Below are 23998 nucleotides of genomic sequence, written 5' to 3'. Positions count from 1 at the left end.
CTTCCACAGCTTTAAAGGTTTCTCAACCCATGGCCTTTTTTTTTCCAAAAGTGGCAATTTTTTTTTTTTTTTAATATTTTAGACTACTAAGCTCCTCTCACTGGTGACTACTGACACATTAGACAATTGTATTTTAATATGAGAGAGACAGACAGACAGACACATAGTAAATGGATGGATAGATGTATGGTTCGATGGATGGATAGATACTGGATAAAAAGACGGTGAATGGATAGATAATGATATAGAAAGATGGATAGATAGGTAAATGAATGGCTATGTGGATCGATAGATTGGTAGATAAAGAGGGATAGCAGGCAATGCCAGGACCTCCCCATTTCCCATAGTAAATATACGTCACTGCTCTCTGTGCCTCCGAGGAAGCCAGGTTCTGGTCGCTGATAGAACTGTGATGAATGCAACCTAGTAGCGGTACACAAGCAGTGACAGTACAGTACGGTAGCTTCAGGAAGCCACTGGGGCTCATCCAGAAATTGGCATTTAATTATATTCAAAGCTTTTTTTTTTTCTTATTAAATCCAACTTGAAATGCATTAAGAACAAGAACATTTGACTTTTTCAGCAGTGTATTTGGTGGCAAAATTTATATTAACTTTGATTACAAATGTACGGTATAAATAGTCAGGCTTAATGATATGTATCATTAATGATAATATATTACATTGATTTCTTGTTTGGAAATTTTTGTTCACTTTATTACTCTACTTGACTATGCATGCACATTCAGGGACAAGAAAACATTATCACAAATTCATTGCATTTATTTGGTGTCCCCGGTGGAGCAACTACAGACCCGTCACCATCCCGCGTAGCGCACAAGAGAAGATGATAGCTCACAATGGTTCAACAAGGCACAGGTGATATCATTCATTTAGTAACATACATACATGCCATAATTTAATGGCACAATACCTGAATGGCCTTATACTTAGTGGCACCATCCTTCATTGCACCATAATAACCAGCAATAGTACCTTTAATAAGTGATGCCTTAAATCAATATCGATCTTTCTAAGCATAATGTCATTGGAATATTCATCTTGCAGCACTTGCATTAAATTGACACATGTAAAGATTCAAAACAACACTCAATTACTAAATGCTGATACTGTGTAAATTTATAAACATAATATTTAGTCACTCAAAGTATTGTAATGTAAACTTTGTTATAAAGCAGTTGATGGGACCTGTGTATGTCAGTAGAAATGCTCAAAGTGAGTTTTAGAGTTTTTAATTTGCAGACAGGTAGACTGCACTACCACCACAATTACTTACCCAAATTGGTCCCTTGACAAAGAGCTTGAAATATAGTATGCATCAGTTATACAATTATTTTTACAATGTTAATCATTATTATTGAATAAGTAGGGATTTGATAACTGAAAACATGTACCATTATTTCAAGATACTATCAAGTTTAGTCAGTGTTTAAACACAGGGACCTGAAACAGAACTGTGGTAATGATCTAGACTACAAAATGTTTAAAAATCATGATTACTTGGTTAATTACAGAATGCTCATGATTATTTGGCAATTGTTCACACAACTGTTTTATACAAGACAAAGATATAGAAGTGCATTGTATGGAAAACTTATCGAGAAGTGTAGCAAAAGTAAGCTATATATGTATATACTGAAGCCTTGAAAGGTTAGAACAAGATAAACACAATGCACATGTAAACCAGTGTCTAAATAATATAATAGAAAGTGTGTGTATTATGCTATAATCTAACAAACTTAAACATTTAATAGCTGCCCCGTAGGCCGTCAGTCATAAATTAAAAAAAGTTTAAAGAAAACTATTTACTAAATGACATTAAATAAAGTTAATGCAAAAAGCAGTTATTATCCATGAGGAATTGAGCTTTGGTAATGTCATTTAGAAATTAGTTTTTCACATTTGGTATAAAAATCTACAGTATAAATGACTACAGTGTCATCCTCTTAAAATATTAATAATTAACAAGAATGTATACAATAAACTAACTGAAAATTACTGTAATATTATGCTGCATTCGTGTTACAAAATCCTTAAGGTGAATAACAAGGGTTATTGCTATTTTAAAAAATCTATATCAACATTTTACAGACCGCTTCCCCCCATGCTATAGTATATTGCTTGCATCAGATTATCCCATAATATAATTTAATTGTTTTTGCAATATGACAAATCAAATGTACAGTGAAGTTCCAGTCTAGATCAGTCCCCTTCCTTTGCAACCAATATTCTGTTCAAACTAGACATCTGTTATTCTTTATTTTTATGCTCAAATTTTGATACCAAATATACTTGTAAAATTTTAATTTTTTAACAATTTAATTGTTAAATTACTGAATTAATACTTAGTTTAACAATTAAGTATTAATCCAAACCAGTAGGATTTAATGTTGTCTGTTCCATCTGGACATTGCTTTCTTTACTGGATTTTGTTAAAGCTTCACTTCACAGGACTTCACTGTTGGAAATTAAAATTCCAGAATAGGTAGTGCCTAACTTGTCAACAGTTTTTAATAGGAATATTAAAAAAAAATCAAATTTGGATACAAACTGCAATGTAGCTGAAACACTAGTCTCGCCCCATCAACAAATATTAAAGGGCTAGTGGGAAGCTCTCATTTACCCTGTTAAGGTTGATACTGGTTTTGTACCTTTTGTCAGCGAGATGTACAATTTCATTTGTGTTTTCTGATTGCTCAAATATGATAGGTAAGCACACAGCTTATGGCACTAAACTATAGCTACACTATAGTGAGGATACGGGCATTATGAACTAGTTGCACAAGTTACTATACATGTATAAAGGAGCAAGAGAAAATCATAAGCTATTCTGGAATAATTTCAAATTTGCTTATTTGCAGAATCCACAAGAACATTTTAATCCTGACAAGGAAACCATAATATCCACATTATTGATGCAAGTCACCACTGAGGAGTGAACTTGTATCAAAGATAACTTTCCATAATGCCCTCATCCATTTTAAATTACTTAATTTTATGACTGCAAGCAATTGCAAGAGTTTGTCATATATATATATACTGTACCTATAGAGCACCATGTTCCAAAACTGGTATTGTATAGCATGCCGAGTATATAATTTTCAATTCTTATTTAAATACTAAATATTGTTAATTTTGCCAATATACATGCTTTACAGAAGTATTTCGTGTATAGCAAAAGGTTATTATTAACAGCCAAATTTGCATCCTATTCTTCTTGGAATAATAAATATTTAAAACAATTGCTTGCAGTCTACTAACAGGGAAACGGTCTAGCTCCAATGATAGCAAGGACTATCATTAACCAACACTTGATGGTTATGTAACACTACTTCAGATCACCAGGTAATATTGCATCGTAAGTCACTTTTGCCGCAGTTATCCTTATCCTATGTAGACACTAAAGTCATTCCTCAGGGAGCAACCTCTGAGAAACGAATAAATCTTATTTATGGACGGATCTTTGATAAGATTAGCAAGAAGAGAGGGGAGACTCTTGAGTAAGGAACAGAGACCCCAGTTGTTAAACAGTGCTTAAAAAGATTATTCCAGCATGTTAAATAATTACTCTCAGGCCTAGTGGCTGACTGATAATAGTCTACTAACTGGTACTTCAAGCAGTGTTCTATTGTCATGGGGAAAGAATTTGAGTATTGAACAAACCCAGAAAAGCCAGTGAAATGTCACTTGCACTTTTTATACACAGTGCAAATTAACTTTTTTGTTTGTTATTTTGCATCATATTTTAAACTGAGAAAAATGATCCAAATATGTACAAAATTTCATCCAGAAACATAGTAAAAAAAAAAAAAAAAAAAGTAAAGTTTTGTATGGACTAAGCAGTCTAAACTTACAATATTTTGTATTTTATTTTAATTTAAAAACATCTTTCATTGACTTTCTGGGCATAACTTCCCTGTTCCTTTGGCCACCTGTTTCCCCTCATCCTCTCAAGACACAAACTTCACAACCAGTTAGGAAAGTTTAACAAACTGTCAAACATCAAATTTGTCAGCTGGTTAAAAGCATAAACACACAAGCATTTCAATATGTATACTTTAGTACTGTATTTAGTATTTCTCCTATAGTGTGAGTGATCAATTAAGCTGTTAATTATGCACCTTGCTATCTATATTTAGGACAATTTATACCGGAGCACCATTTTACGTTTCCTGTTTTAGGATGCTGGGTACTGCACCATAACACAACTGTGTATCCACATTTATAGACTGATAATATGACATGCAGAATTTTGTCATTCATAATGTCAGTAATTTTGTAGTAATCCTACTGACCATGATTCTTCAGTTACTGTACTTTGCTTCCTTTGAGAAAGAGGTTCATGTTCTTCACAATACACTATAAATTCACTTTCATATTTACAGTACTGTTCTGAGTTCTGAATATATTTTTCAACTCTAGGAAATATACAGTAGTTACTGTACATTCATATTCTTAATTTACTATTTTCTTATAATATCTAAACTGTCCATCTGAATTAAAAAAAAAAAGTTATGCCACAAATTTTGATGATGCTCCAACACACTTTTGGCATTCACTCTTGCCAATATTTTTAGGAGGAGTGACTGTAAGCTGTATTGGTGTAAGGACTGGAATATATAGAGGAACCAGTGGTTGAATCCTCCTTTCTCCTACGACGGCGGGAGATGAGTATGAGAATGGACGCAATAACTGCTACCATTAGAATGAGACCAGCAATGGCAATGCCAATAGCAAAGGTCTTTGGAGAGAGACAAAATGTGTTTGGATCCTCTACCACTTCCTCCTTTAGAGGAGTAAGTGTGTCGGAGGCTCCTTCAGGTTCGGGAAGCTGCAAGAAAGAAAAGATTTTAATCTAAGGCCATATATATATATATAGGTGTCATTGTTTTATATGTTGACACATTCTGATATTTATAGATGTTAATATTAAAAGAATATGTAATATAGACAAATGATAAGCAAAACAAAAGCATAAGTTTAATAATATTTTACCAAATTTTTCATCAGAAAATTGTATTTCTATTAAAATGCAGCAGATGAAACTCCTACACTTTAAACTAATCTTTAGTTCTGGAAAGTAAACCGTCACCCGAGGACCACTAAATAACAGTGTGAGAGAAGCATCTGCTACGCTTTCCAACTTTAGCATTACTTTTAAATACTGTACATGGATGATGAAATATTAAAGAAATTGTTTACAATCTTTTACACCAAATTGTAATATGTACCAGTTGTATGGTGCCCATATCTCAAGAAGAACATCAATGAATTGGAAACGGTGCAAAGACATGCAATTAATAGCTTCTGGAACCAAAACAAAAACTATGAGAAGTTAGAGGTGTTAAATATACCAAAGCTAGAAGATAGAAAATAGAAGAAAAAGAGGTGATGTGATCACTACTTACGAAATGGTAACAGGAATTGATAAAATTGACAGAATAATTGAAAAAACTACTACTTCCAGAACAAGAGGATATAGGTTCAAACCAAAAAAAACTATGCTGCCAAAAAAATTAGAAAGTTTAGTTCTGCAAACAGAGTGGTAGACAGTTGGAACAAGTGAGAAGGTGGTGGAGGCTAAGCCTGTCAGTAGTTTTAAAGCATCATATGACAGTGCTGGGAAGACTGGACACCACGAGTGTGGCTCTCATCTTGTAATTACACTTGGGTAAGTAATAGGTCGTCTACATTCAGCCATTTTCCTAAGTGTGTGTGTAAAATTTAGACTAGTATGGCAAGAATTATTCTAGCTGTATTTTTGTGTTTATTTTTATACCTTGAGCTTGTTGCACTTTCATTTGTCAGTTGGGTGATGACATTAGGGTTATAAATAGCCTTGAATTATCTCCTTGGAAGCATAGCTTCCATTCCTTAATGTAATCAAGGGCAGCAAACCTAGCAGCCTATTGCAGATGTTCATAAACTTATTGTGCATCCAAGGTATTTGGAAGTTGGGTAAAGCACCTTAGGTGACAGACACCTCTGTCAGTACAGAAAAGATGGGGTCTTGTGTTGATGTACTTATTTCTACAAGAAACCCTTCATAACACAATTTGATAGAATATTTTTATTTCATTGCTATAACAATCCTAAGGAACAGCAGAGCTTGATAGCAAACCCAGATGATTAGTATATTCTGCATCTTTATTTCACCTTGAGTATCATTGGGGGTCTTACCCAGACTTTACTTAACAAATGACATTGGATGGCATTCATTTTATCTCATTCTACTCCACTAGCTGTTGGTCTTGATTTGCCACCAGTGTGCTGAAATGGAGGGTTAAAGGAGTTTACTTCTTTCCTTCCTCAGTGGTTTGCAAAGGTGCTTTACACACTTTCACTGGAGGTTTTTGTTCCTTTCCTCCATACAGATGAGAGGTTCTTTTTGGTTTGATCTTTGCCTAGGCTTCCCTGTAAAAATTTGCTCACTCATAACCTTATTTTCTCTCCTCTTACCACATATTTTATGTATAATTATATCCTTGTTATACTACATATAATTAGTAAAAACCTCACGCATTACATACACAAGTGGCAGTGTGCTGTCATTTTTTACCTTTAGCAGGTATACTTTTGCAAACCCAATTACAATCATACATTTTAAAATAAGTTGTCTTTGTTGCCTTATTACAATCATATATTTTAAAATAAGTTGTCTTTGTTGCCTTATTACAATCATACATTATACAATAATGATTAAAAAATTAAAAGGATTTTCTAATGCAATTACTGGCATTTTGTCTTCATAAGCTGGAAGGTTCATCTTTTGTTGAGGTAAAACTGCTGTACCTCCTTCCACAATTTTTTACATTGCTCTGTTTGCCCTCCCCCATCCCCCCCCAGTTAATAAATTAGTATTTTACAGGCAAACTTTAGGTCTAAAATTAGTACTTACTTCCTCATCCTCATTTACGTAGAGACCTGTGAAAACCTCAATAGTAAGGGCTTCGTCAACTTTTGCCACTTCCTTCAGGTTACCATCTCCATCAACCTCGGGTACATCTCTACGTCGTCGACGGAGTAAGTTCTGACCCTCTACACACACAGGTGGCTGTAAAGAAAATTTGATTCAGATCAATTGTGTAAGAAATTTGGATAGGCAAAATTTAATGTATCTCTTTATTTCCCGAGTGACAAACTCGATATCTGAAACTGTCTATCAATAACTTGATAACAATATAATTTTAAATTTTTACTAATAATCTTTGAGATCCCCTTCGGTGGGCAAAATGTTATCTGCTGCTATCTTTCTGTACATCATTATCAGCACTTTCTGATCTTCACTATTACCTTGATTCCTAATCATTCAAGAACGGTCTGTTGGGCTACATATTGAACTTCAACTGATATTTTCCTCTCCAATATATCTTCATTGTTAAGTGAACAATTTTACCTTTGGATTGAAGTTAAAAAAAAAAAAAATGGTGTTTGGCAAAACAATACGATGAATAAAATAATAAAGCATTATGGTAAGAAGGTACTCACCACATCATCGCAGCCTCCAGCATTCTTGATGCAGAGTTTGACATTACACTGATAATATACAGATGAGGTGTAAGGGAACTTATGGGCCTGGAAGCGTACAGAAGCTGTGGTCTTAGAGGAGGAGTACTCGAATGTTCCCAGAATTTCATAGTCCACAGGGCACCTGTCAAAGCCATCATGAAGGATTGTTAATGCTAGCATTGTCATGTTTATTACTACACAGTTACATTAATAATGAGAGTAATTAATTATAGTTTTTAATACAATATTCAGTTTTAATAATTCAGATGTAAAACATTAATTTATATAGATCCAAAACTTATGAATTTAGATTCATTTTTATAACTATAAATCATGAATATGTTACCGACATTTCTTGTACCGAGAAAAATCTTCCTGATAAAGTAATCAACTCTTGCACTCATTTGAATGAAAAGTGCATAGTAGGCCTACCTGGATGTGACTGCCACAAGAGAAAATAGCTACCATTTATAGAGGGAATACCAATACAGTATTAGGAATACGTGATAAATGGAATGAAATAGGAATTCAAGATAACGAATTGGCAAAACTATACCTATAGTTGAACGTCTTTTAATTCAAAAAGAACCAAAAGAAGGCATCTGTTACATGTCTCTTTCAAGCTACTGGTCTCTTACAAGAAAGGGGAAAAGCAAGAAACAATGTTACTCAGCAGCTTAGCTTACCCATCATGGTTGATGAGCATTTGTTCTCCCCAGCCAAGGCCGTCCCTCACGAGGCAGTCTGTAACCTTCATGCCGTAGATTTCCTGATCATCCAGAGAGATGACCATGCTGAGGGGATCACCAATACGCACATTCTCCGCTACTGCTTTGTCTGAGGGTGATCCAGCGAAGATGCGCATGTAGCAACCAGGCATCGGGGCTGTAGCCGTGAGTGGCGTCGTCCCAATGAAACTGTGGTCATATGAAAGATGTAGACAAACTGGCCCTGGCTTAAGTAATCAGTTGTTAATTAGGAAAATGAGGCTTTTTGTTGTGTATAATACATGACTTTTTATACAATTCATTTGTGCAAAATGCAATTGCAGATGTGTAAGACTTTTAATAGGCTACATATAATAAAAAAAAGGTTTCCAGTGCAACCCACTACCAGAGTAAGCAGTGTTCATTTTGTAGATCATGCAAGAAAAGTCATAGGCAATGCTGAATAAGGCAAATGTAATACTGTACTTCATATTTTTTGAACGTTGTTTTCTACTTCAAAGTCAAGAGGATCATCTGCATAGTAGTAGTGCGTATCATACTAGTAGGGCACATCACACCAGCAGTGTATATCATACTACTAGTATAAAATACACTGCTAGTATGTCATAATGTGTATATCATACTAGTGACAGTGTCAGACCACGGAGGAAGAATTGAAACAGGAATTTCCTTAAGTACTTTTGTATTTTAATAATACATCTTCAGTAGGAACGATTTACAAGACAGTAAGTTTGGACATATATAGGCAGGAGAGAGAGAGAGAGAGGTGAAGTAAAGTGACGTACAATGACAAATATATGAATGGGATTAGGTGGATATAAATAAGAGCTGTATCATATGGGCCAATAGGCTCATACATGGATATTAATAGCTTAAGATAGTGGATATTAACATTGAACTAGTAAGACAAATATGTATCAATGATCCTACTCAAATTGCCCTTTAACTGATCAATAAAAAATGGATCTAAATTATATAAACCACCGCTAATGTTCATATTACATGATTTTGTAATCTGTATTAAAGCAGATTCAATTATGTTTTTATTGAAAGTGATTTTACAATTCGTTATTGAAGATGCCATCTCCCTATCAATTTGGTGAGAATTTTCTGACAAATGAACAAAGCATTAGACAATTGGCCATGTCTTACTGTTGGTAAACTATTAGTTAGAAACATCCCTCGTAGTGATAATTGTGTCATTTATAAAATACCTTGTAAAGACTGTAATAGGTTCTATGTTGGGCAAACATCTAAAGGTTTGAAATGTAGAATTTTGCAACATAAATACTCTGTATGTTGCAAAATTCTACATTTCAAACCTTTAGATGTTTGCCCAACATAGAACCTATTACAGTCTTTACAAGGTATTTTATAAATGACACAATTATCACTACTGAGGGATGTTTCTAACTAATAGTTTACCAACAGTAAGACATGGCCAATTGTCTAATGCTTTGTTCATTTGTCAGAAAATTCTCACCAAATTGATAGGGAGATGGCATCTTCAATAACGAATTGTAAAATCACTTTCAATAAAAACATAATTGAATCTGCTTTAATACAGATTACAAAATCATGTAATATGAACATTAGCGGTGGTTTATATAATTTAGATCCATTTTTGATTGATCAGTTGAAGGGCAATTTGAGTAGGATCATTGATACACATTTGTCTTACTAATTCAATGTTAATATCCACTATCTTAAGCTATTAATAGTCCATGTATGGGCCTATTGGCCCATATGATACAGCTCTTATTTATATCCACCTAATCCCATTCATATATTTGTCATTGTACGTATTGTACGTCACTTCACTTCACCTCTCTCTCTCTCCTGCCTATATATGTCCAAACTTACTGTCTTGTAAATCATTCCTTCTGAAGATGTATTATTAAAATACAAAAGTACTTAAGGAAATTCCTGTTTCAATTCTTCCTCCGTGGTCTGACACTGTCACATTTTTCATCACGAGTTAATTTTTTTGATTTACACACATCATACTAGTGTATATTATACTAGTAGTATGTCATAATGTGTATATCATACTAGTAGTGTATGTTATATATAATAGCATGATATACACTAGTATATCGTACTAGCAGTGTACAGTTCATCAAGTGTATATTATACTAACTGCATATCATACTAGCATTGTGTATTACACTAGTAATTTATATCATGCTAGTAGTGTACTGTATATCTTACCATTAGCGTACATCATACCAAATGTGTATTTCATGCTAGTAGTGTATATCGCAAGACAATCAGTAGGAGCCACGAACGATTCGAATCTATACTCTGTGTACTCTCAAGTAATTAAATCCTTTAGGGGGGTCCTAAAATTCTGAAGCCTAATCAGGGTTTCACACAGTCTCAGGACCCCCCTAGAGGATTCAGTTGAATTCCAGGTTGCATTGCTTTTCTCATGTCAGGGTGTAATGGTCTAAGGCGTGTGCTTGGGAGTAAGTACCCAGAGCATAGGTTTGAATCCTCCTCACAGCTCCTACTGATTTTTCTTATCGATACATCACATTAATGTGATTTCTTTGTGCAGTGTATATCATGCTAGTAGTGTATATCATACTAACTGTATATAATACTGGAAGTGTATATCATATTGTATATAATGTTAGTGGTCTATATCATACTTGCAGGTGTATCATACTAGTAGTGTATAACACAGAGTGTATATCAAAAAGCAAGTACTGTACAGGTTTTCTTACAATAACTTATAATTAAGGAACAACATAAATTGACTTATCTCTAATAATGTTTAGTTTTGTGAAATCTGATAATTTGAGGACTGTAGCATATTTATCAAGCACAAAAGTTACTGTTGACATTTGCAAAGTTAATGTGTCAAAAATCCTATGACTGATTACAGTGTACTATTATAACATGTACTGTACAGAGCCCTGAACTGATTTCAGTCTTAAGTTTTCTCTGTCAGATAATCGGATTTTAAACTTTGAGGGCTTCTACCAAAGTCAGGTGGTTGTATTGCCTGTAAAGTCAGGTGGTTGTATTACCCAAAGTCAGGAAGCTGTATTACACAGTAAGGAGGCTCTAAATTGACAAAAAGCAACGTAAAAAGTCTTTATGTTAAGCCACACCTGTGCTTTAGGCTGTTATAGTTGTAAGGACCAGAGAGGAGCACGTCTCTTACAATCACTTCACCACTGTGTGGTAGGTTTATGCAGCTGTTGAAGGTTGTAAGATGGGAGCCCTTCTTCATCCTCAGCAGCAGCACAAATACTGTATTTTATCATCCAATACCATAACCCCTCATTAAACTTCCCTGACTCCTGTAAATCTGGTTACACACAAGAATGTGTATCAACTCTATTTATAACTGACAGTTGCTAGCTAGGTAGACTTACTAAAATTCTGATACAGTATATTTACATTATTAATGGAGTTTATGTAACGTACAGTGTATATTTGTTTAATGCACATGTTACACAAGTTACCATGTGCAGTCATTTGCATTACTTTATCTTTGTGACTTTTTTATTAATTCTTTTGATTTATATTCACTTTTAAGCCTGTGATTGTAAAGGTAATCTTTCCAAACTTGGTGCACAATTTTCCGAGACCTTAAATATATAGTCAACCTAAAATGAATAGGTTTGCAAGGCATTGGGACCTTGAACCTATGACTGGTTTGTGCAATACTACTACTTCCAGTACTTGTTCCATTACTTGCCTGCATAGTTAATACTTACAGTAGTTGATTACCTGTAGCTTTAACCACTACCTCAACTAAACTGATTAAATATTTTACTGTACTTAACCTCCCTCAAAGCTTATAATATACTGTACATCTGTGATCACCTCGACCCTTGACCATTTCTCCCCTATTTACCCTTTGCTTTAACCTGTGCTGTTGCCATATATGCCCCTGTGATCAAACTTGAACAAGAGTGACCTACTGTGAGCCAAGTTATCAATATGACACTCACCTGGAGCCGTTGGGTGCCTTCCATTCCACATCCGTAACGAAGTCACCACTGTGGCAAGAACACTATCTTAGTACACTCCCGGGCCCTGTGTGTTTCTTCCACTGCCCTCTCCACAATGTGTTTTGTTATTTGAAGGTTTTCAGTACAAATTTACATACAAGAGTTGAGCAGTGGAGATGCCTTGTGTAGGTTTGCATCTTGGAGAGATGTGTGGTAATTTTTTTATAAATCCCTTTTATACATGGATACTATTATGCTTTGTATAGCCATTTTGTTACAAACTATAGCCCCCTTTTTATGGATTATCAACTAGATAATAGTTTAACAAATAATGTAGAGTATGCATATACTGTGTGCATACTTACCTAGTTGTGTGTGTGTCTATCTAACTACTACCATAATCATAATGTCCTTATTACTGAAGATAGTATTTATTTTTATACCATGAATGCTCTTTGCTACTTTTACAACTGAAATTTAGTGATATTAATTATCTCAATTACATATTTATGGCAGGCTTTATTACCTTTATACAACTGAAAGGCAATGTACATATTCATTCTTAAAAATGGATATCTGATTACGAGTTTTTGATCATTAATAACAGTCATGACTTGGAGCTCATGACTCAAGCAGCATGGCATAGTAGCCATCATTACCCTGTGCATGTGTTTGGATCCCCGAGAGCATCTGCCAGCATGGTTACATCCTCCTGGTGCTACCCGAGGCTCACCATGTACCGTACCTGCTGGAAGCTTTAGGAAGTTGGGGTTCTCTCTCGTTTGTGGCCTTTCCAACTCTCAAGCACTGCAGTTATGCTTAACCTACATGGTAATTATCATTTGGATCCACATCCCATCACAGTGGGATAAAGGGTAATGATACTGTACGATTTGTATGAGTTATTGAAACTGTGCTGTACATTATGCTAGTAACTGCCCATTTGTCTTAATACAGCAGTGTACAATACTGAATATGTATTTATCATTAGTAACCAACCCAAATGTACTAGCTGTGTTCCAGACTTTTTACAGGATGCTAGAGTAATGTCTTTCATGTACTGATTTTGAAGATGTATTTGATATTGTAACTAAATATGATACTTACGTAAAGTATTTTGAAAACAAGACTAAAAACTCTTAATGTGCAAGCAAGAGCTGTTTAGGAACAGTGATTAATGGCATCAGCTGTAGGCATCAATGTTCAGTGAAATTAATACATAATATATTACATAATACTTTTCTTAAAAATATTGTTAATTAGCAATGTTTATTAAGCACAATCTAACAATGTATCAGGGTGTGCATCTCACAGCTATGGAACTGACACTAACTGGTCTATGTCTAACATGACGACATCGAAGTAAACACAATAAGGGTGTCCGTTATATGCCCTAAATCGTAATATTATATGTCCCTGCGAGGACGATCAAGGTGTTGAATTAAATGTTCACCAACGGATAATCTATGACACTACATACCCTAAACTTAACTAGAAAATATAATATCAAAATTTTTGATGACCTACATATTTATCCAAATATATAATAGAGGCTTGGAAATCTAAAATATTGTTGAAGATGTTAATCTTGTAACAAGTGTTGGCATCCAGCAGACAACACTGCACAAACCGCTGCAGTGTTGGTTCAAAGCAAGTACACTGCCTTGGGCAATTTGACAGTGGTTATTTTCACCACAACATAAGCATGTAAGACATATTATTGAAAATCAAATAGGACCCAGAGGAGCTCCGTCAGCAAAAGAATGTTGACGTGGGCTTGAAACAGTACTGTCATCAGTATTTTATGGTAGAATAAGATGCCATGTTTATTGATATGCTGAAAAAAATAGTCACATGTAGCAAAAAAAGTCATATCTAGCTCTTATAAAAGAGTCACATCTAGTTATTATAAATGATCACATTAGTTATTATAAATGATCACATTAGTTATTATAAATAGTCAAATTTAGTTATAATAGTCATCTAGTTATTATAGTCACACCTAGTTTAATATAGTCACATCTAGCTGTTATAAACAATATAGAACATGAATACTAGACAATAAAATACTGTTAATAAACATGAGTAGCAACTGTCGGCAGGTTCTCTTTAACTACTGGTATTACAAGAATATTAATAAGCAAACTACAGTACTTAATTTCTTCTCACATGTATGAAACAATGATAAGGATTATTTTTACAACATGAGGATGAGTGGGATCAAACTATGTTAATAAAGTCATTCACTGCACATGAAAAGAGCAGAAGGTACGATAGAGCTATAGTGTCTAATGAGTGCCACGTCAAGTGTCAGTACCAATCATGCAATGTTAAAGTTTGAGATAATCTGGCATACGAATTTATTCTGTGTTATGGAAACGTTATTTGTTTGTTAATATGCTACAGTAGACTATACACAAGTTACACATAGTCAAGTGTTCAGTGTGAGGCTGTACGAATGTTTAGACTGATGAAGTAGTGACCTGACATACTGGCATGTAGTGACCAGGCCATACCATATCTCACCTGTACAGTACACCTCTTGTGCACAGGTGAGATTCCCCAAAATGCTTGGCATAATACAGTAGTGGCTTCATTAGTATGTGTAACGCCTGTCCCTACAATTGTACATTACTCTTATGTTCTTTCAACACACATTCTTTGAAATAAAGATTATTATTATTATATAATAATTTTTTTTTCTATTTGCAAGAAGGTACAATGGGTTGGTGAGATTACATAAGACTGGTATTTTTACATTCATGCAAAGCCACTAACATGCATAGCATTTCGTATATAGATATATAGATATGGCATGGCCCAGTGGGGTTTGATGTGAACTGGTTATCATGGTATAATTAATATATACACTTACGGCTTGTATCAGGGTCCCCCAATAGTTGCAATAGTGCAACCCTGCGACAGTTGATTAACGCCCTGGTACCTATTTACTGCTAAGTGAACAGCTGCATTAGGTGAAAGAAAGCGTGCCCAACCATTTCTGTCCCACTCGGGAATCGAACCTGGAATCCCCGCTCGTAAGTCGTAAACGAAGCCAGTTGTACCACAGGCTCACTATGGCCGTGTTACCCCAGGTAATATCTACCCTTGTCACAAATTTTGTGAATACTTAATAGTTAAATAATAATAATTCACTGTGCCAGGGGACAGGCAGCCAGAGTGTATTTATACATGTTAAGCTTATATGTAGGTCCCCCCCCCCCCCCCAAAGTCGAATTACTGACCCCCACCCCAGGATGCAACCCCACAAACTACTATGTCCTGGGTACCTACTTACTGCTAGGTGAACAGAGCATTAGGTGATAGAAAATGCACCCAACCATTTCTGTCCTGCCCGGGATTCAAACACAGAATTGAGGGTCTGCCAACCAACACTACAAACCAAACACTGATAGGGATATTCTTATCGAAACGTTCAAAATGCTGAACAGTTTGAAGGATGTTAATCTGGACAATATCTTCAAGAGGTCAGATGTAACACAAATAAGGAGTAACTGTTTCAAGCTCAATAAGCTACTATGTATGACTGAATACAGGTGTAAATGCCAAAACTCTGCTGAACTTTAAAATCCAGCTTGAAAAAATCAACAGGACAAATAGAGGGGACCTTTGACAAGCCTCCAGCTTCCTGTCCTCATCGAGGCCACTATTGTGTTAGTGGCCCTCACGTAAATTAAGAAATTCTCGATTGTGAGTCAAGATCGAACCCGACTGTACTATTGGGACCCTGTTAATTAACATCTAAAAACTGATTGTGTGTCCCATAAAGTGTACATTTTTAGGTTTATATCTGCTTTGCTAGTATTATACTTTTTGTTACTTCCTAAGAATATCTAGTAATAACTAAACGCAACACCGTACTAGGTTGTATGGGAGGGCTGGTCAGGGTAATACAGGACTTGATATCTGTGTTGGATGTAACAAATGAGATCAATCTTAGAAAATATATTATAATTTACTCGATAAATTCTTCATAACTGATCAAATGTAAACTCCAAATAGCAGGTGTGTGGGTAGGGTACGACACTATCGCCTAAAGAGAAGTCGTACCCAGAACCAGCGTAGTATTGTCTGTATGACAGGAAACCATTACCTGTGATACTTCAGGTGTGAGGTGCCCTTGCTTCCGGGAGAGTGTCAGGAACCCTTAACAGTAGTGAACACGGTCTATGTCAATTGTGGACACTTACTTCAAAAGTTAAATATGCTCTTAGTAAAAATAATTATAAATATACTACTGATAAGATTATTGACAAAGCGTTAGAGTTCTACGAATTTTGCTGTAAGTACTTGCAGACAATGACGGAAGTCACAGAAACATAAGAGAATTCGTGGATCAGGCAGAGGATCAAAGGTCGATCAGAAGCATCAGAGAATCGCAAGCATTAGTAGGCTAATGAAAGACTGGAAGGTATCTGAGAGAGTCGCCATGTTTGGTTAATCACTACTAGCAGTGCACGTCCCCATTCCTCGTCATCTGTCTCAGAAATATTTTTGTCAGCCCCTATAATTGATGGTTATTATTTATAAGTAATACCTTTATATTTATGTAATTGGTGTTCATGGTGTAGAAACAAAATATGGCGGTCATCTTGGACAAATGGGTGATTCTGGTGACAAATTAGGAGAGAATAAAGCAACCTGGTCGAGCCACTTCAAGTGAGTGAGTGAAGAGGGGTGCCCGTGACCTTCCCAGTATTAGTTGTGCTAGGTGGGTGAATATACTTACTGCCACCCTCTACTATACAGTGCCCGGCCTACCACCACTACACACTACAAGGTCTGCTACCAACTACAGGCTCTATTGCACACTACAAGATCTACCCGATGCAAGGGCTTCCACCACTGCAGGGGCTGCCACCACCGCAGAGGCTACCACTACTTGTAGCCAATTGCAGGGGCTGCCACCACCGCAGAGGCTACCACTACTTGTAGCCAATTGCAGGGGCTACCACCACCGCAGGGGCTACCACTACTAGTAACTAAGTGCAGGGGGCTACCACCTATAGTGCAGGGATTCAAGCAAGGTCCCACGTGCTCTGTGCATTTCCCGGAGTTGTTAATGCGTTACAGGAACAAATATACAGTGAAGAAGATAGCCTTTATGACAACACTAAAGATAGCAATGACCTGTAAAGGAATCACAACATACAGTAATATTTACATTGTATAAACAAATGGGTTTTTAATTCACATTGTCTATACTAATAGTTTCATATACTGTATTAATAACAAAATGGGGGGGGAGATGTTATCACTAGTGTTCACCCAGTGTTCCCCTGGTGTATGGGGCAGTGTTCACCTGGTGTATGGGGCAGTGTTCACCTGGTGTATGGGGCAGTGTTCACCTGGTGTATGGGGCAGTGTTCTCCTGGTGTATGGGGCAGTGTTCACCTGGTGAATGGGGCAGTGTTCACCTGGTGTATGGGGCAGTGTTCACCTGGTGTATGGGGCAGTGTTCCCCTGGTGTATGGGGCAGTGTTCACCTGGTGAATGGGGCAGTGTTCACCTGGTGTATGGGGCAGTGTTCCCCTGGTGTATGGGGCAGTGTTCACCTGGTGTATGGGGCAGTGTTCATTGTTGTTTCCTGCACATACTCTGCATTTTGTTTTGTTGTGTATTTAAATATATGTTTCATCGTACTTCCTAATGCCTGTTTCCGTCTGTATATTAGTCTCCACCCGTATACTATACAGAGTATACTCCCCCCCCCCACCATATTCCAAAGTCTCTCCAACTAGTGTGTGTTGTACACGACCTGACCTGCCAGGTCTCGGCCAGCAGCATTGTGGCACTTTCCTGAGTGCCCTGCCCATCAGTGCCACGCTCACCAGTTCCCCGAGTGCCCTGCCCATCAGTGCCACGCTCACCAGTTCCCTGAGTGCCCTGCCCATCAGTGCCACGCTCACCAGTTCCCCGAGTGCCCTGCCCATCAGTGCCACACTCACCAGTTCCCCCTGAACGTCATCACACGCCACACCATTTACGAAGAGCAGTAGAAGTATACTGGATGCAGCAGTACGTCTACTGGCCCATGCGGCCCATGCGAAGGAGCTACTTATTCGATTAAACCCTGTACACTTGTAAATATTTGCTCATTAAAACTTGATAAATTACTAGCCTCAATAGTACTAGCTGGTAAGGTGTTCTACTCGTCTATCATACTATCGTCAAACCAGTGTTTTCTGATTTCCATTTATGGCAGAATTTATCTAAATTATTTTCTCGGCTGATTTTTCTCTGTCTCCTTCATTTTTCCTCATTAACCTATCTGTATGTGTACACAAATATCATTAAGCTGTCTTAGCTGTGTTTATTATAGTGCTGCCTTCGGCTTCCCCACACACATCCTTGCACAGAACATCCCCCGCCCCTCCTACCACTTGTCTTCCTGCCTAACTCTCAATTTCTGAATGTTGTTGCAATTATGTTTCATGGTCCTCTGCCGTGTTATGTGGTCCTCTGCCGTGTTATGTGGTCCTCTGCCGTGTTATGTGGTCCTCTGCCGTGTTATGTGGTCCTCTGCCGTGTTATGTGGTCCTCTGCGGTGTTATGTGGTCCTCTGCCGTGTTATGTGGTCCTCTGCCGTGTTATATGGTCCTCTGCCGTGTTATGTGGTCCTCTCCGGTGCTATACAGTCTCTCCTCTCGTGTGTGACAGGTGGCTGCAGGAGATGAATCCCCCAAGCGGTGAACATTCCAATACAGACTGTGACCAAGAGCTCGGACATTCTCTCCAACACTATATTTGTGATTGTCCTGTTATCAATGACTTTAGACCAAACAGTAAGAGATAGTCTGAGCTCTGTGTATTGTCTTTGCTCCTGAATATTGGAAGATATTCCTGTGCATTCCACGCCCTTTCGAACCACGTGGACTGGACGGTAGATCGACGGTCTCGTTTCTTGTAGGTCGACGTTCAATCCGCCGACCGTCCAAGTAGTTAGGCACCATTCCTTCTCTTTGTCCTATACTAAATCCTTGTCCTCATCCCTTTTAAGAGTTGTATAGTCGTAATGGTTTGGCCCTTTCTTCTGATAATTACCTTACGTTACCCAGATTTTGCTAGTGAAGGCTAATAGATTTGAGTACTCATTTCTTGTCCTCTCCTGATTCCATGTATGACTAACCATCGTATGAGGTGGGTAAATTAGATGAACTCATACCTGGTTTTTGATCTATACACTGTAATCCTTCATACAGAACAAGGTAGCAGCACATTGCTGTGTATACTTAAACTTGTTAATAACAAAAGTTACATAGTCCTCTCCCGTGTTATATAGATCTTCCATGCGTGTCTCCTTCCTTTTCTTCGTGATGTCTATTGTCTTCTGATATGATTCACACCATTATTATGTAATTCATCCGGCACTTGTTGGAGCGTTCGGCTGCTCCAGCACCTTCCTCCTCCCAGTTGTCCACGTTCGGCTGCTGCTGCCTGCCCGCCTCTTCCTGAGCCCTCTGGTAGGTTAGGTTAAGGCACTCATCCTAACCTACCAGAGGTTAGGTTATACTCTCCACTTTAGTACGACAGTTTCTTGACGTTGGGGAGGCTGGCGAGGGGTGGAGGGGGCCGGGGGACGTGGGTGGCACCCCGTGCCGTTAGTGCAGGGGCACCCTAGTCATCTTCACTTCCTCATTTTCCCCGGTTATATTTATTTCATGGTCGGCTGAGGGTGAGCCAGGCCAGCACCTGCTACCTGGGACCCGCCTCCACTGTACCTGTGCTGCCCGCCTCCTCGCAGCTGGCCTGCTGTGTTCCACACCGGTGATTCGTCGTCGCTGCTTTATTAAATACAAATTTATGTCTTGGCTTATTCTTGTGCTCCCCAGTGTACGTTAGTGGAGTTGCCTCGTGTTAACATGTATCTAATGGAAGTCAAATATTAAAACCTTCATCTTTACATCTTTGTTAAAGCTTGGCGCATGTTTCAGGAGGCGGTGCTACCGTTACCTCCTGGTGGTGGTGCTCCTTTGACAGCACTAACAGCGGAGGAACATACTCCCCCCCTCCCCCTCCCTCCCCCCACGTGTGCGTGCACTCCCACACAACACACACACATACCTGAATAACCTAACCGGTTTCAGTACTCGGTCTCGGCCTCCCCAAGCATAAATCCTGACAAAGATGAACGCATCTTGAAGCGTTGATGGCGTGTTCCTGGGCTCTCGTTAACAACGTGTGACGCCCGGCGTCACATGACAATTATTTACATTGTTAAACCTATTGCTTAGTGTTATAAGCAATACTTGCTTGTTGTTAAACTACTTATTATATATGGTGCTTAAACCGTATGTGTGTAGTGAGCATGTGTGGTGGTGGTGTGTAGTGAGCATGTGTGGTGGTGGTGTGTAGTGAGCATGTGTGGTGGTGGTGTGTAGTGAGCATGTGTGGTGGTGGTGTGTAGTGAGCATGTGTGGTGGTGGTGTGTAGTGAGCATGTGTGGTGGTGGTGTGTAGTGAGCATGTGTGGTGGTGGTGTGTAGTGAGCATGTGTGGTGGTGGTGTGTAGTGAGCATGTGTGGTGGTGGTGTGTAGTGAGCATGTGTGGTGGTGGTGTGTAGTGAGCATGTGTGGTGGTGGTGTGTGTAGTGAGCATGTGTGGTGGTGGAGGTGGACAGTACCTGACGTTGAAGGCGTTGGTAACAGTCTTCTCCTGGGTCTGGTACTTGCAGCGGATGTGGTACCCGCGGCCCTGGTTGGTCACCAGCTTCCTGTGTGGTTGTACCACCACCGTGTTGAAGTATTCGATGCCGTCCTCCTGCGGAGAAGAATACCAAGAAGTCAGTTTGCGATGACCTAAAGCTGAAGTTGACCTCATGTTAGAGAATGGGGGAAGAAGTTCAAATATGACATGTTGGTGAGGTATGTGACACTGATGCACGGGTACCAGTCCATAACATGAGGGGAGGGGGGAGGAGCAGTCCAGGAAAGTACTTCAATAAACGAAGGCAAGTCGAGGGGCCCCAAGAGGCCGTCGCGGGCCCCAAGAAGCCGTTTGTTTCTCTGAAGACAGGAGAGAGGACTTTGACTTGTCTTTTGATGTCCATATTGAGACCTCATGCCCCTACTCTGGTACTGTAACGTCACTACCCTCCATGTTCACAGCCTGTCTCACGCTGCCTGCTGGACCAGTGTCATGAGGTGATCTTCACCTAGTGACATCCAGCTGCTTGACTCGTGCCTTGACTTAATTGATTGTTACTGGTTATGGAGATGAATATAGATAATGTTGTATATAAAACGCTGGTCATATAGGTGTTTATGTTCGCCCCAGTAAACTGGTGGGTTTTACCTACACTTTTACTTTACCCTATATAGACATATTTACATTTTAATATTTGAGGCCAGGATTATTGATGGAAAGCTCTAGTCCACGAGCCTTACTGTGGATGGTGACACGCCAGACGCCATCACAGAGGTTATGTTGACACTGTGGCAACACAAGGATGAAGAGCCTCTGAAGGGGGGGCAGTGTTGGCTGGACAAACACTCGCAGGTAATTACACGCCAATGGTAGGGTTTTAGTTTGAAAGGAAATACATTGCCTTGGACGATTCATTTCTATTTTTCCCCTGATATTGTATTTACTCGCAGTCTAGCATTTGTTTTGACTACGAAGCTTCGCAAGGCATAAAACAATGATTTGTGTCAGTTCCATCAGCGCTAAGAGTGTGGGCAGCAGCGTAGTGGGCTGAGGCCACCAGCTGGTGGTCCCGGCCACAACGCTCCTGCCCAACTGAGCCAAAGAAGGACCCGATTGGCTTTGTGGTCGATCAGATCACCACCGGAGAAGTATAACAGACGGAAACTAACCATTTCTGAGCTCATGGTGCTGCAGGACTTGAGTGGGAGCTTGTAGAGGACGGGACTCGTTTGTTCCTTGAACTCCGCCATACAAGAAGAGTTCTTGGACAGTCCTTTCGGGTAGATCATGCCATTGAAGGCATCGGAAGTGTCGATAGAGACGACGATATCATTACTGTTGCAGAAGATTCGAACACTTTTTATCGTCGCCTCCTTGCCTGCGGAAGAAAAGTAAATGGTAATGAAAACAGGTTACACAAATGGAGACATGGCCAAGATATGGGTAGTGTTTGTGGAAGACGTGTACAGTAATGAAGGCCGCTTAAGACCTGCTCAAATGAGTCGAAGACCTCGGCACAAACTCACGAAGGATCCCGAGGATTTTTTTTTTTTTTTTTTTTTGAGATATATACAAGAGTTGTTACATTCTTGTACAGCCACTAGTACGCGTAGCGTTTCGGGCAGGTCCCTGGAATACGATCCCCTGCCGCGAAGAATCGTTTTTTCATCCAAGTACACATTTTACTGTTGCGTTAAACAGAGGCAACAGTTAAGGAATTACGCCCAGTAAATCCTCCCCGGCCAGGATACGAACCCATGACATAGCGCTCGCGGAACGCCAGGCGAGTGTCTTACCACTACACCACGGAGACTGCTTAATTATTTTAATTAATTATTCTTAATTTAAGATGACTAGTTCCGCAAATATATTTGTTGAATTAGTATGAATAATTTAGGTCACTCACAAATGTCACTAACAATGTCACCATAAATTAACACCTTACTAGCCAGAGACAGTGAACAATAAACTACCTCTCACAGGATGCGTACAGTGTCTACAATAAACTTGTAGGCGCTGGGTGGGGGAGGGGGGGGGGGTGGCATATAACAAAATCGTCCAAGACGCGACAGGGATGCTCCAATACTGCGAATTTAAATGACCCAAAGACAAGAAACAAATTGTAAACATATTATAATCAGACCTTCAAGCAATTATATGATCCACAAAATAGCTTCCAAACTAGTCAGTACCACTTGACTCGTGCTTCTATTCTAGTCGAGGTCGAGGGAGGGGGTATAGACGTACCGTGCGCGCTCCGTTAAAATCGTGACATTAACAGGGATTCCTAGGACTACTGCCGTGGACTACTGATTACAGACATAACAAAGTGCATAGTGACCCGCTGGAAAATTGAAAATAGTCATTAACAATAGAACTTTGTGTTAAATAGAGAATAAACGGGAGACCGCGTGTGAGCCAGTGAACGAGGCTTTGTGTACATGCGTGTATTAGGAAAAAAAACAAAAAAAAAAATAGTGAACGGTGATTCGTGGAACAGTGATGTGGAACGGGTATCACAACAACATATAAGTTGGAAGTGAATATTATAAATATAGAACACTAGAAATATAGAATAGTGGCAAGAGGCGGCATCAGTGGTTATAAATCGGGTAACTGGAAACTGGTGACATCAACCTGGGCCACAAGAGGTCACCTGTACTGACCGGGGGACCAGCCTCGCTACCTACGCTAAGTACCTGCCATAAAGTTTGAACAAAATAACATACATAATATTACAAATATACGATATACATATAATATTATAAATATTAAACATATAAATATATATACATATATATTGTTACAAATATACAATATACATATAATATTATAAATAGATATATACAACAAAACAAGGCAATATGGGAGTAAATAAACAAATTTGTGGCCACTGTAACAACTTCTTAAAGACGAAGGTAACGGGAATTGAATGTTATATCTGTAAGACTAGATTCCATTCGGCTTGTACAGGAGTGAGTAACACTACGGCACTGAGAGCTGGCCACTTGCTCTGGGTGTGTAAAAATGACCTGCCAGCTTGGAATATCCTAAAAAACCTTCTAGATAACATGACGCATGATCGGAAAACATCATTCATTGGAAG

At 38.5% G+C, this 23998-nt stretch overlaps 1 protein-coding gene across 4 annotated transcripts in view; it reads right to left on the bottom strand.

Annotated features, from left to right (window-relative positions):
* Positions 1–767: 767 nt before the first annotated feature.
* The window catches only part of LOC123763280 (cuticlin-1), a 124510-nt gene continuing 101279 nt past the window's right edge, over positions 768–23998 (bottom strand). For 3 of the 4 annotated variants that reach the window (XM_045750401.2, XM_045750400.2, XM_069302953.1), the window contains 7 exons: positions 22062–22270; positions 20870–21006; positions 12226–12273; positions 8216–8446; positions 7509–7671; positions 6919–7074; positions 768–4851 (listed from right to left, as the gene is read on the bottom strand). In XM_045750401.2, the coding sequence (XP_045606357.1) occupies positions 4594–4851; positions 6919–7074; positions 7509–7671; positions 8216–8446; positions 12226–12273; positions 20870–21006; positions 22062–22270 (1202 nt within the window). In that variant the 3' untranslated portion in view covers positions 768–4593. The remainder of the gene's footprint in view (positions 4852–6918; positions 7075–7508; positions 7672–8215; positions 8447–12225; positions 12274–20869; positions 21007–22061; positions 22271–23998) is intronic. The other variant, XM_045750402.2, reaches the window with a different exon arrangement.

The sequence above is a fragment of the Procambarus clarkii genome, chromosome 49 (assembly GCF_040958095.1).
Source record: "Procambarus clarkii isolate CNS0578487 chromosome 49, FALCON_Pclarkii_2.0, whole genome shotgun sequence".
Taxonomy (NCBI): Eukaryota; Metazoa; Arthropoda; class Malacostraca; order Decapoda; family Cambaridae; genus Procambarus; species Procambarus clarkii.
Note: the sequence above shows the minus strand (reverse complement) of the source record. Positions and strands in the feature narration are given on the sequence as shown.